Source organism: Glandiceps talaboti, chromosome 11 (genome assembly GCF_964340395.1).
Source record: "Glandiceps talaboti chromosome 11, keGlaTala1.1, whole genome shotgun sequence".
Lineage (NCBI taxonomy): Eukaryota > Metazoa > Hemichordata > Enteropneusta > Spengelidae > Glandiceps > Glandiceps talaboti.
In genome coordinates this window covers 1,622,501-1,636,529 of record NC_135559.1, presented here as the reverse complement: position 1 = coordinate 1,636,529, position 14,029 = coordinate 1,622,501, and the positions used below count along the sequence as shown (strand labels likewise).

General features: G+C 34.7%; 1 protein-coding gene across 1 annotated transcript in view; it reads right to left on the bottom strand.

Annotated features, from left to right (window-relative positions):
• Positions 1-6,611: 6,611 nt before the first annotated feature.
• The window catches only part of LOC144442357 (uncharacterized), an 11,860-nt gene continuing 4,442 nt past the window's right edge, over positions 6,612-14,029 (bottom strand). The window contains exons 3-7 of the mRNA XM_078131678.1: positions 11,286-12,198; positions 10,058-10,362; positions 9,598-9,745; positions 9,186-9,325; positions 6,612-7,660 (exon numbers count right to left, since the gene is read on the bottom strand). Coding sequence (XP_077987804.1) covers positions 7,442-7,660; positions 9,186-9,325; positions 9,598-9,745; positions 10,058-10,362; positions 11,286-12,198 — 1,725 coding nt within the window. The 3' untranslated portion in view covers positions 6,612-7,441. The remainder of the gene's footprint in view (positions 7,661-9,185; positions 9,326-9,597; positions 9,746-10,057; positions 10,363-11,285; positions 12,199-14,029) is intronic.

Here is a 14,029-nt window from a genome sequence, read left to right as displayed (position 1 = left end):
TGAGATTAAGTAATGATGTAATGAAATAATTGATTTGATAAATTTACTAAATCCATATACATAAAAAAACCCATTCAGTTAGTGTGTAAGGCTTCAGGAAATAAGATCTTGGTTTTTTTCAGGTGATTTGCTAAATTATACAATGCAGAGAGCTCTTCCCCAAATCGACATACATATAATATGGAAGATTAATCAATCAAAAATGGAGCTGTCATCAAAGAAAGAGTTGTTAAATTAGAATAAAGCGAAATGAAAACTTTTAAACCAATCAAATGATTCAACGTTTTGTAAGTCATTCATTACTCATCACATTGCACAATTCGACTCTTTTACACGAAATTGCAGTCAAGATGAGAGTACAGTAATTGGTGGTTTGGGTCCGATAATTGACAGCAAACTATTCCTGATTAGCTACTGAATACTTCTGGCGACGCCATTGGTCATTAGCACGGCTGCTTTCAATTTGTTTAGGTCAGTGCCCATATAAAATGGTTGCTGTAAGCAATTACTGGCAACACGTGTATACCAAAGAATTCAAAACGGTACCACTTGAACAAAGGTAAATAATTGCTTTATCACATTCCTTCAGAGAGTTCGATGTACACGAAAAAAGGTCGCTTTAAATCGGCAAAGAGACGTCTTCCAGTTTTCAAAGCTAAAAACAATGTGTTAAAATATGAGCAATGACATAATATATTTGTATTTGAAATATCGATTTACAGTCAAATATATATATCTATGTGTTATTGAACATTTGCTGTTACTTTACTACAAAATCTCCGGTCCATTCTCTTAAAATCAAGAAGAAAAACCAAAGGTCACCGTGTATTAATGTAAATAGAGGTCAGATATGTTATCAGAATTTGGTTAGAATCCAATATGGCCGCCAAATACGGTGTTAACTCTATGGGAAAATACAACATTACAAGGTTGTAGATTTTATGAAAAGCAGACGATGGTCCCCAAATTTCTCTGGGTTTTTAATTTAACGAGCAAGCTTTCAAATGACAAAGTTTGGAGTGATTCAGAACTTTGATGTTCAGGGAAGTGATTCCCGATGGGCATTCTACGTTTAAGTGAGATATGGGATCGCTCCTAATATTTCTTTTGTCAAAAATTGAAAAATTTCTCTATCTCTTATGTATAAAAATGTAGAACGTGCAAAAAATAAAAGAGTAAGAATTTGAAAGTACACCTTCCGTTATACACGAAATAACTTGGACTGAAAGAATGAATAAAAAGTGCGTGATTTATTAAAAGGGATACTTCAAGAAGCCTGAAGCGAGTCTTCATGAATTTGTGGTAGAACGCTCTTTGGGGGACATGTCGACAGTTTCCTTGGTTCACAAAATATCTATAAACTTTGCCATTTGAAAGCTTGTTCCTTTCATCTGGAAATAATGACATACATTTAATGGTGGAAATCAACAATCTGTTATTTCGGTTTACTTTAACACAGTCGTTAGCGTCTATAATATCGAAATGAAACATGACATTCACAAGCCATTAACGGTCCAAGTGCAACAAACCCGCGGGCTTGCCTGACGAAAACGGGTGTCATAAAAGTTGTTTGCATCTCTAAAGCTGTTTGTAGTGTTACTTATAATAGCCTAATAAATTGATAACAACTGATATAAGACGGAGATAAGGTTTGCCTCAATTGACCCACTCCTTAGAAATGATCTTACGCTGTGAACTACACTGTTTACTTGTGTTATGTAAGAGCCCATCATCACATGTGTAAATATTGGTACTCTTTGATAACAAGTGGACTTGCTTCTTTAAAGGCTTGTCCCAGTAATGAATATTTGTTTGACTTCTAATTAAACTAAATTGTACAGTTACCCGTCGTTACTAAGAGTGGGTTTGAGATTTCTTGGACAAAGTAACACAAACAGTTTATTTTGTGTCGACCTGCGTTTAAGTGCAATTATTAAAGTTTCTGGGTGATTTAAATAAAACATGTTTATTTTTTAAACATTTCCAACTAAAGACGCGATTTGGATTCCACGACATTATTCTATATCGTCGATTAATATATACAAATATTTGATTTATTGCATATGTCGAGAATGTGGTCTTCAGTACTTGAAGCATTATGTAATAGAACATATACAGTCAATAACCATTCGACCATCAATAATTTGACGTGCTTCGCATTTCGTAATCATTTGGTTTATTTTTCTAAGCAATCCATTGAATACTTTCTGGTATGGTAAACGAAAGGGTTTATCATGTCTTGAAATTAAACATTCATGTTTTTTTAATAAAAATCTTACAAGAAGTATAGTGGAACATTCGAAATATTGAAGCTATTCAGCCATTATTGTGCTTTAGTTGATTGCATTGCATACAAATCTTTGTATATATCATATTTTATGCCCCAAGAAAGGAAACGATATAGAAATGTATGCCACTGAAGGCGAACAATTAATGAAAGAATGAAACTGTTATATGTGTACATTAACGCGTGTAGTGTTACCCATTTTATGTTATTTCCAGTTATACATCAACTTATCAATTTAAAGATGTTCTTTCGATTCTTGTTACAATGAGATATATCCAACACGCAAGTCTCCACGTGAAAGTATACGAACAAAGACTTTACCTTCGGGAAATACATCACACTAGACTTGCCTATTACTAGGAAAATTATTCACCAGGTAGCATATTGGTATACGAAAATAGAAATGCGCATGTGCATATGTGATAAAAGGTGACTTCTGTGCTACCTAGGAACGAGGGTACGACAGATCAAGACAGTTTTGGTGCAACTAATGTTATTCCTCATACAGTCATCAACCATTAAAATTGTTATTTGGATCCCGTACTACATTCGTTGAAGCCATTTGTCAGGTATTTAACTTTTAAAGTGTTTAAACCCAATTAGAATGATTTTATTAGGTTGTTTAGTTGGCATGGTCTTTTCGAGCTTATACTCTGCCGTTCTGTTCATTATTAAAATAGGGTAAACGAAATCAGTCTTTCAATGAGTGTGTTATGCTCTGATTGTATATTTTAAGAATTGTCAGAAGAAATAACTTGTGTATGAGCACAGGGTAAAGGACAAATAATCAGTTTTGTACGCACGATTTTCCGGATTTCTAATATTATTTTCTGTATATTTCAAATAAAGTTTTGTGTAGGACAAAAAACTAAATTCTTTCAGTTTTGAGGGTGGGCATGGGGGTTTTCTCATCCGACAAAAACGAGTTTACTTTCAATGAAATCCGTTTTGTACCACTAAATACTAAATACAAGTATTTCCAACAAAGGGCTTTGTATTCATAATACTACATATGACAACATACTGAAATCCTGCATGGAACTATTGATCTCGCTCCGAACCTTTTAAAATCAACATTAATTTAAAGTTTTCTTTACAGGTGAAACCCGATATCAGGAATTAAGTATACCCTTTCCTGAGGAGATAACTGAAGACGTTGCTTAAATACAAACTTTAATTTGAGAAAAAAGTTGTGTGTTACCATAACGATTTTCGTTTTTGACAACTATAAATGACAGTCTGGTTACAAAGGGTGTGAGAAATATAATCCGAAAACATCATTCTACAATCATCAAGTAAAGCTCTACTAAACTCCAGGACCTATAGCTAAGATGAACACTTCGAACTATACAACCACATCTGAGGACATTGTAACCACGTCATCATCTTTACTACAAAGACTTATGCCCAGTGCATATGCCTTACTTGGGAGTCTGGGCATTATGGGTAATCTCATTGTAATTGTTGTATTTTGGCGCGTTCCATCTTTGCGCACGGTGACAAATTTTTTTATTTTGAATCAATCTATTGTTGACTTCTTGAGTTCCTGTTTCTTTCTTGCTTTGAAATTTGCTCCTCCAATTACAATACCTAAAGGTACACTTGGCGATTTATTGTGCAAGGTATGGTTATCTGAATTTCTCCTTTGGTGGTTGTTCGTAGCCTCAACTTTCAATTTAGTTGCCATGACAATAGAGCGCTATGTAGCCATTGTCCATTCAATATATCATCGAAACAGATTTACACTCACAAAAGCACGCATTATCGTCATTTTTAATTGGATTGCTGCATTTGTTTTTGAACTTCATTGGTTGATGGTCAACAAACTAATGTTTGGGTATTGTTATCCAATATGGCCAAATAAGGTAGTTCAAAAGATATTTGGTGTATGCATTTTCATAATTCTGTATTTCTTACCTCTTTCGGTGATGATATTTTCATATACACGAATTCTAATTACGTTAAAGAAACACTCCATAAATGAAAGTAAACGAACTCACAAGGCAAAAAAGAACGTAACTAAAACTCTGTTTATCGTTTCACTCACATTCACATTTTGTTGGACCATCAACCAATTTGCATATTTGCAATACAACTTAGGAGGCGTTTTGGATTTCTCTGGTCCATTATTCACGTCTGCCGTGGTTCTTGTCTTCTGCAACATGTGTGCCAATCCATTTATATATGCTTTTCACTACCAACAATTTCGCAGTGGCTTTCTAAAAGTTTTCTGTTGTAAAAGTAATGTTATCAAAGTTGAGCCCACAGGGAGTACAAGGCATAATCAAACTGAGGGAACAGCTGCTTCTATAGCAACGTCAACGATTTAAAGCTCACGTTGTCTGCTATGTATAAAATGAATAGTAGGAAACTGACAGTTCTCTGTCTAACATTGACGAGTATATGACTTCTTCTTACTGAATGGTGGCCATGTTTGGTGTATAAATCCACCATTTGTACAGTAGTTCGAGAACAAAACAGACAGTCGATAAATTCAAGTAGCAATTCATATGGCCTATTGTTCCTGAATAAATTATTATTATTATTATATTGTCAGAATATGACCTTTCTGTTAGACTCTTTACATTTGACCCTAACCTTTGACCTTAACCTTTACTTACAGATTTAGAATTAAACGAACATAAATATAACCAATTTCAGCTGAACTTGACCTTAATACCTTCTGAGTTGTGGTTAAACAAAATCAATTTCAGCTGTCAATGTCAGTATTTGAGGTACTGTCTTATAAAGAGAGACTTATTATATTGATTAATACGGTGCAGTGTTTTATGTAACTCATTATAGTAACAATTATTATATACAGTTCTATAATTCATGTAATACCATCAAGTATATTTATCTCATTTGCAATTAACATCACAAAGTTCAACTTTAATGTGAGACAATGTTACATAATGCTTTCAAGTAAAGAATATTTTAAATACATCTTTAGGACCTATGATTGTGAAACTCTTATTTGTTAATCAGTTTAGTAAAACGTGTTACTATGACAACAAATGTGAAATGTACATTTGTTTTTTATGTGATTAAATTGTTGAATACTAATAAGCAATACATGTATCTGAATATATTTATGGTAAGTTCATATTCCTTGAATTGTCATCCATTTTATCAATATTTAAGATGTCTCCTACCAAATTACTATAGATGTTTTCCAACTCGTGTTAAATTCTATAATTTGCTGTGGTGTAATTCCACAACTGTATTGAGGAATCTTGGTAGATTTGTTTATAAAGTTATGGATTGTCTGTCTGTCTGTCTGTCTGTCTGTCTGTCTGTCTGTCTGTCTGTCTGTCTGTATGTATGTATGTCTAGCTGTCTGTCTGTCTGTCTGTCTGCCTAGCTGTCTGTCTGTCTGTCTGTCTGTCTGTCTGTGTATGTGTGTGTGCGTCTGTCTGTCTGTCTATCTAGCATGTCTGTCTGTCTGTCTGTCTGTCTGTCTGTCTGTCTGTCTATGTATGTGTGTGTGTGTCTGTCTGTGTGTCTGTCTGTCTGTCAGTCTGTCTGTCTGTCTGTCTGTCTGTCTGTGTGTCTGTCTGCCTGTCTGTCTGTCTGTATGTATGGAGCTTTGGAAGTTTACTTCTCGTGAAAATGATCGGTGTGATTGATTTATGAAAATGTATAAACCTTTCTGTACAAATACCACAGAAATAAATAAGGCTATTCATCGACTGTGAGTTCTACTGACGTAAAGTATAATTTTACAGCGGTGTGTCAAAATTGTGATAATGTGAACACGGTCATATTCGTTTATACTTGTACTGAATATTATAATTTCTTTTAGATTTGTAACCATTAGGTTTAATTAAAGAAACGAGTAACGATGACGTCGTCTTTTCATTCGTACATAGCATTCCTTGTAGTTGAAATTCGTCCATGTTTTTATAAAGAAAAACGTGTCCCGTGACTGAAACGCCAAGATAACTTTAATTTCCATGTAATTCGCTCGTTGAATGACCTATGATTTAACCACTAATTTGATACAATTTTAGATATTCAGGTAGAAATACTAACAATCATTCAAATTCCTTTCAACTTGGAGCCAATTAAAAACACAGCGATATTGATATTGTGGTTTAAAAAAAGTTTTATTAGAAATAATCAATACTAAACTTTGATTCACAAATTGTGTAGTTATGAATTAATTATGTGCTTATAATTATAAAGGAATAATTAGTTCTGTAGTTATGATTGCATAATTAATTCTGTACATCATGCACCAACTCAGATAAAACTGTTTTGGTGTCGATAGATGGCGCACTATATGTTCAAATTACAAGACGTGTTTTTATTTTTGAACTCAGAATAATAGTAGAACTTCGGTGAAATACGGATGTTGACGGACCATATAGCTGTTTTATTGAATTTTCAATCCTGATGGATTATAGTTATGTTATTCCATTTATTATTTTAATATCTTAGTTACATGTCAAACTTTTCGTTTAGATCTCTAAGTGTACAGGTCTAAAAGAAGACACATTCAGTATATTTGACATGGCATGGTAGGGAATAATTCATAAAATGCTCTGATAAATATAAATAATTAACAAGACTTTTGATTGATGACGTCGCCCTCCCGAGGTTTAGTAAATAAGTAACTTAATTTTATTAAATTAATTTTGAGTTAGTTTTTGTGAATAACAAACACAGGAAAACAAAGTTGTACATTAGTTTATAGCGTCAATATTTCTTGCCAATTGGGGATTTGACACAACAGACTTTTAGGGTATTTTCAGTGAAAAATGAACAGTTTTGGACTTTCATGGGTGGATCTATACTGTACTGTTTTTTTTTGCTTTGTTTTGTGGTGTTTTTTGTGGGTTTTTTTTGTGGGGGGGGGGGTCGGAAAGCCAACGCAACATTAAAATGTCTATATTTTACAGGCTTTATAAGTAGTATATTATCATTGAAACATCCTCTTTCTTCCTACCTCCAACTTTCAAACGCGATCACAATAGTTAACCAGGGCTTGGACAAAATGCCTAAAATGTAATGTGCCTACTCATAAGTTCTGGCAATCAACAAACAATTTGATGTGGTCGTATGATGACTAGCGATGTCTTTCACAGATACAAAGTTAGTATAAACTCCCCAAACTGTATATTTTCTATCTCTGTTGTTGTAGACATCACGTTAGTAAAAGAGTGCTGCCATTGTTGTCAAAATTATTGTTAGAAAAATAACGACGGACTTAGTTGCAATATTAACTGTAGCTGCACCAGTTGTAGGTGGACATTCCTTTGGAGGTGGGTTCGAATTCGTCTGCGGCCAATTATTACAGCGCGGGAAACCTTCCGGTACTGATGGCATATCATCATCGGATCCGACTTTGATTACAACAGACATGCCGATCTGCAAATAAAGAAAAAAAACCCATCAATAAATCACTTTGGTTTTACATTAGATACAGGACGAATAAATAAAATGGATTTATATGACAATTTTCTGATCAAAGTTGTACTGCATTCTCCAAGTATGATGGATGAATGTTGTATTAAAGTAAAATAATAACGAGAACGTCTTTACGGGGAAAAGTAATTTTGAGTGACGACAACTCTATCGACAGTGACCAGTTCTATAACCATAGTTGTTATATCATACACTACAGATCTTATATCATACACTACAGATCTTATATCATACACTACCGTTGTTATATCATACACCATAGTTCTTATATCATACACCGTAGTTCTTATATCATATACCATAATCCTTATATCATACCCCAGTTCTTATATCATACACCATAGTTCTTATATCATACACCACAGTCCTTATATCATACACTACAGATCTTATATCATACACTACAGATCTTATATCATACACTACCGTTGTTATATCATACACCATAGTTGTTATATCATACACCATAATCCTTATATCATACACCACAGTTCTTATATCATACCCACAGTTCTTATATCATACACCATTGAACCATAGTTCTTATACCATCCACCATAGTTCTTATATCATACACCACAGTTCTTATATCATACACCATAGTTCTGATATCATCCACCATAGTTCGTATATCATACACCATAGTTCTTATATCATACACCATAGTTCTTATATCATACACCATAGTTCTTATATCATACCCACAGTTCTTATATCATACACCATAGTTCTTATATCATCCACCATAGTTCTTATATCATACACCATAGTTCTTATATCATACACCGTAGTTCTTATATCATACACCGTAGTTCTTATATCATACACCACAGTTCTTATATCATACACCATAGTTCTTATATCATACACCATAGTTCTTATATCATACACCACAGTTCTTATATCATACACCACAGTTCTTATATCATACACCATAGTTCTTATATCATACACCATAGTTCTTATATCATACACCATAGTTCTTATATCATACACCACAGTTCTTATATCATACACATAGTGATAAAGTACTCAGGAGTGTTTTTTCAATCTTATGAAAATGTGTGTGATATATATGTAACCTCAAGTTACATTATTCATAAATAATAAAAATTTGTTTTATTAAACGCAAACTAAACTACGTCTCAGTGCTCTTTACAATGCTAAGGCTAAAATAACAATTACAACAATTTACAATGATAAAAATTACAAAGTATAGGAGACTAAATTGACGATAAAAGGAGTCTTCATCATTCCGAGTTCTACCCAGTGTGTATTTATATCATTGAATGTGCTGACGAGTATTTTAGTTGATTCACAAATTGTCTTAAGAAAGTGAAACAAAGAGCTTGCCAATATATTAATTGTAAATAAAATTAAATCCGTTAAGTTTCTAAGAAATATGAATGTTTAAAGTACATTTTGTGAAGTATTGATATTGATTAATTTCATAACCATTATTTCATACCTCCATATGGAACTCCAGATGGCAGTGCAAAAACCAAAACCCGGGATTGTTGGCATGGAAACGGATAACCGAGAAGCCTCCGTCGGGTACAGTAACAGTGTCTTTTTTAATTGCTCTGTCCAATTTACGATTAATCTGACCTGTACAAGGAAAGTAATTAAAAATATTAATAACACATTAATTTTTCTTTAAGAATAATTTGACCGGATAGCTAAGGTGGGTTAATTCACGACCAATCATGTTATGCCGCCTAGATACATACAAAGGATCTCAACAAAACACTAAATTGTTAACAAGCACTATCGTTGAAAAACGTTCTACTTCTATTCCGGGTGGCGGTGGTAGTGGTGGTGGGGGTATATTTTCTCGCGATACTCGACTAAACTTTGAGTTAATAACAGGGGCTACATACCAGCCTCGTCCAATGCCTTTACTTCTTCTATGCTCGTAGAGACGGCCAATTTCTCAATAGCTACAACACGGAATGAATGTCCATGGAGATGCATCGGGTGATTGGAATTCCATGTTACGCCCTCATCGGCGATAATTAATTCAACAACCTATGAATGAATGAATGAACGAACGAACGAACGAACGAATGAATGAGTGAATACATACATACATACATACATACATACATACATACATACATAGTGATTAATATATTGTAGAAAACGAACACAAATGTATATTTCGTCGCTTGTATGTATGTATATGTATATGTGTGTGTGTGCGCGCGCGTGTGTGTGTGTGTGTGTGTGTGTTTTGTGAATTTTTATTTTGTTCAAGTTCAACCTCAGACCACTTTCTCTATAGTGGTCTGAGGTTGAACGTATATCTTCAAATACTTTTCGACTTTTTGTATTTCTTACCTGACCCAGTTCCACTTCATGGACATGTGTACATTCACAAAATTCAGCTGTGCAATTTCTTGTGGATAAAGTCTCGGGAGTACAAATCTCGCCAGGTGGGAGCTCGCTGGACTGTGTGAGGAGAGGGGATGACGCATGTCGAAATGCAACGTCGTTGATTTGTGTAGAATACAGATGGTGACTGGTTTCTAGGGATCTAATAGGATAGTAATCCGGATCATGGAAATGATAATTGTCTATTTTATTAAACTCCATAGCCAGATAAATCTTCTTATCAACCCTCTCTGACGTCACATCATTTGGTTCTATAAATAAGATTTACGATATAAACCACTGTATAAATCACTATCTGATTAGATCCGATGTAGTGTACACGATTTCTCTTTTTGGCTGTTACGTTTACTGTCGTTTGTTCTTTTGTGAGCGCTCGCTACATCCTTCTACCACAATACCATAGGTTTCCCGAACTCAATCTCGTACTTACGAGTAGTCAACCAGAATCCGTCTTACACTATAACACTCAACGTTCGAAATTAAAAGAAAGAGAACCACCAAACAATACAGATAACATTGTTGTCTGTGCTCTGTGCTCGTGCACTTTTCGAACAAAGAGTGTACACATATATTTCGGTGTATTCCGCGTTTTCATTGGTTGAGTTCAAAGGTCTCGTGTGGTTCGGGAAAACTTATGGCAATGTGTCAGATGTCTGTAACGAGCGCTCACAAAACAACAAACGACAGTAAACACAACAGCCAAAAAGAAATTGCAAAGACATCCATCCATCCATCCATACATACATACGTACGTACGTACATACATACATACATACATACATACATACCTACCTACATACATACATACATACATACATACATACATACGTACGTACGTACGTACGTACATACATACATACATACATACATACATACATACATACAAACACACATACACACATATACATACATACACACATACACACACATACATACATGCATACATACATACATACATACATACATACACACACACACGTACGTACGTACATACATACATACATACACACACATACATACACACACACATACATACATACATACATACATACATACACACACACATACATACATACATACATACATACATACATACATACATACATACATACATACATACATACATACATACATACATACATACATACATACATACATACTTTCTGTCACCAACCTGTTGAATTCAAATGTGCAATTGGAATTTCTGTTTCGCTCGCCACGGTATTAAATGGGTTCAGAATCGTTCCGACATTTTCCGGAGCATTTGGATCATCAGATTCATACTTTTCGGGTGCCGGCGGGTCGTCCTCACTTGCACCGATGTACCTAAGTATGGCTAAATCTTCAGCTCTCTTGTTGGAACAGTCCCCAAGTCCTTTAACCCGAAACCAATAGTTTCCAATACTTTGATTTGCCTGGAGTATGAAATCATACGACTCGCCTCCATAAACTATTAACACATCAGTCATGTATGGATCAAATGGGTTACCATCGCTTGCAATGACAAGCAGCGTATGATTATCAACAGATACTTGCATTGGACAAAAAGTGATGGCGTTACTCATCATACGAAATCTGTATCGTTTACCCTGTTCAACACTGAACACTTCCCTTGGTGTAAAGTACTTAGCTTCAGATTCATCCTCAAATTCTGCCCTCTTTCCCTTCCCATTAATCAGCATAGCCTCGGGTTTATTGTCACCGTTGTCATGGTGATGGGCGGCAAACTTTTGCATGGTTATTTGGTCTAACCAGTCGCTCATTAAAACGGTATGTCCGGAAAGATCTTCATCGTAGAGGTCGCTGTGGGGATCGTCAATAGCAGGCTGTCGGATGACCATCGGACCGAATATACCATCTCCTCGTTGTAGTCCTGAGTGGGCATGCCACCAATGTGTGCCATACGTTTCGGCCGGAAAATCATAGATAAATGTGCTTCCATAGGTAATTGGACACTGTGTTATCATGACCGTTCCATCCATGTGTTGGTAACCCTTCATATGTTGTCCATGCCAATGAATGGCAATACCTTCATTGTTCTCGAGACGATTTGTGACCTTGACTTTGATTTGATCTCCCTGACAGACCTGATAATAATTAGAATAATGAATAGAAGAAGAATAAACATCAACGCATAAGATACGAACAGGAATTACCAAATCTTTTCTTTTGTTTGCAAATTATAAAGGACACTTTAATTAATTTAGTGTGTGTGTTCGCACGTACGTTTTCAGAAGATAAATATTTTCCACTCTCACTAGAAAAAAACACCACAGGCTTTTGTTCACAAATAATAGTTATTGTCATTGGAAGTCTCGAAAATGTACATCATAATGCCATAAGTGGTTTTATCAAAGCTGGTTTAAATAGAAGGAATTCCAAACCTATGACCAAATATTGTAGTGTAAGCTTGAAAAAATTTCTTACAAAATTTTGAGACTGAGATGTAGGTACCATAACAACCAGATATCACGTGAACGTTTGTCATAGGTGACCAAGAGAAACTCGTTCAATAGTCACTATGATTTCCTGCAAGGTATTGTGTGTGTATTCTACTGAAGAATTATGTAAATACTTTACCTATACATGCTATTTTCATATAAGTTAGAAATAACAATAATAATAATAATAATTTATTTCTTATAAAAGAGCGCACTACACTGCGTCTCAGTGCGCTTTCCATAACAATACACAGACTGGAATTTTAAAATACAGATGTAACTTGAAACTATACAAAATATGTGTAATACGCTAGTAAAATAGATAAATGTTTGAATAAGAAAATAATGCTAATAAAAACAATGCTTACTTAAAAAGGGCGAAATTTAAGGTTGATGTAAAAAGAAAAACTGCAAAATTCAATAAAAGAATTTGATATGTATGTATGTATGTATGTATGTATGTATGTATGTATGTATGTATGTATGTATGTATGTATGTATGTATGTATGTATGTATGTATGTGTGTGTGTGTGTGTGTGTATGTATGTATGTATGTATGTATGTATGTATGTATGTATGTATGTATGTATGTATGTATGTATGTATGTATGTATGTACCTCCATGGTCTTTCCTAATACATTCATGCACACACAAGTTTCTTACTTGTCTGTGATTCATGCAATAACTAAATTACAATACAAAATAACGCCAAGTAAACATGGTGAGAGTCCTAAGATAACAATAGGTCATGCATAATTATGAGTTTCCTTGACACATGAAACAAGCATGGTTCCATGAAACAAGTGACGCTAAAACTTGAATTATATTATATCATGCTACTATGGGCCATTCTGATTGGATAATAACTGTGGTAAAATCCCATTTTACCACGGCTGGCAGTGGTAAAATGGGCCCCTAAACTAGCATATGAATAGTACTCACAAAAAAGAAGCTAGTGTTCGTTCTTATACCAAATAAGTTAACACTTCCTCAGAGTAAAGGTATGTCAGGTATCCTGTACAATAGTTTGGGTTACAGTAGTCCAAATAATTCCACTGATGACCTTGCGATCGAAAGCAACGATCGATCAGTGGCTTCAACATCACTGGCCATGGCTGATAACGTACAAGTTCTCCCATGCAACGAGCCGTCAGCGTCCTGCTCTCGTTGAATCAAGCAACACCAATTTATAATTAACTTTTAACCATCAGTCAAGTGCGTCAGGATTATTTCAAAACTGTACATTTTCAGGTTCAGTCAATGTTCAATTTGTTAACCATTAAATTAAAGTAGACTGTGTAACGTCGCGTCTCTGCGGATTTACTGCCTCGAGCTTTCTCCATTCAACTGATTCAACGCCGAGACATCTATTTTTAGCAGTGTACAAGATTGTATTGTTCTTATGTAAATATCCAAACAAAATTGTTACTTTCTTTGACCTCTTGCCCCGTTTTCTTCGTTGCTCTAGTTTTCAA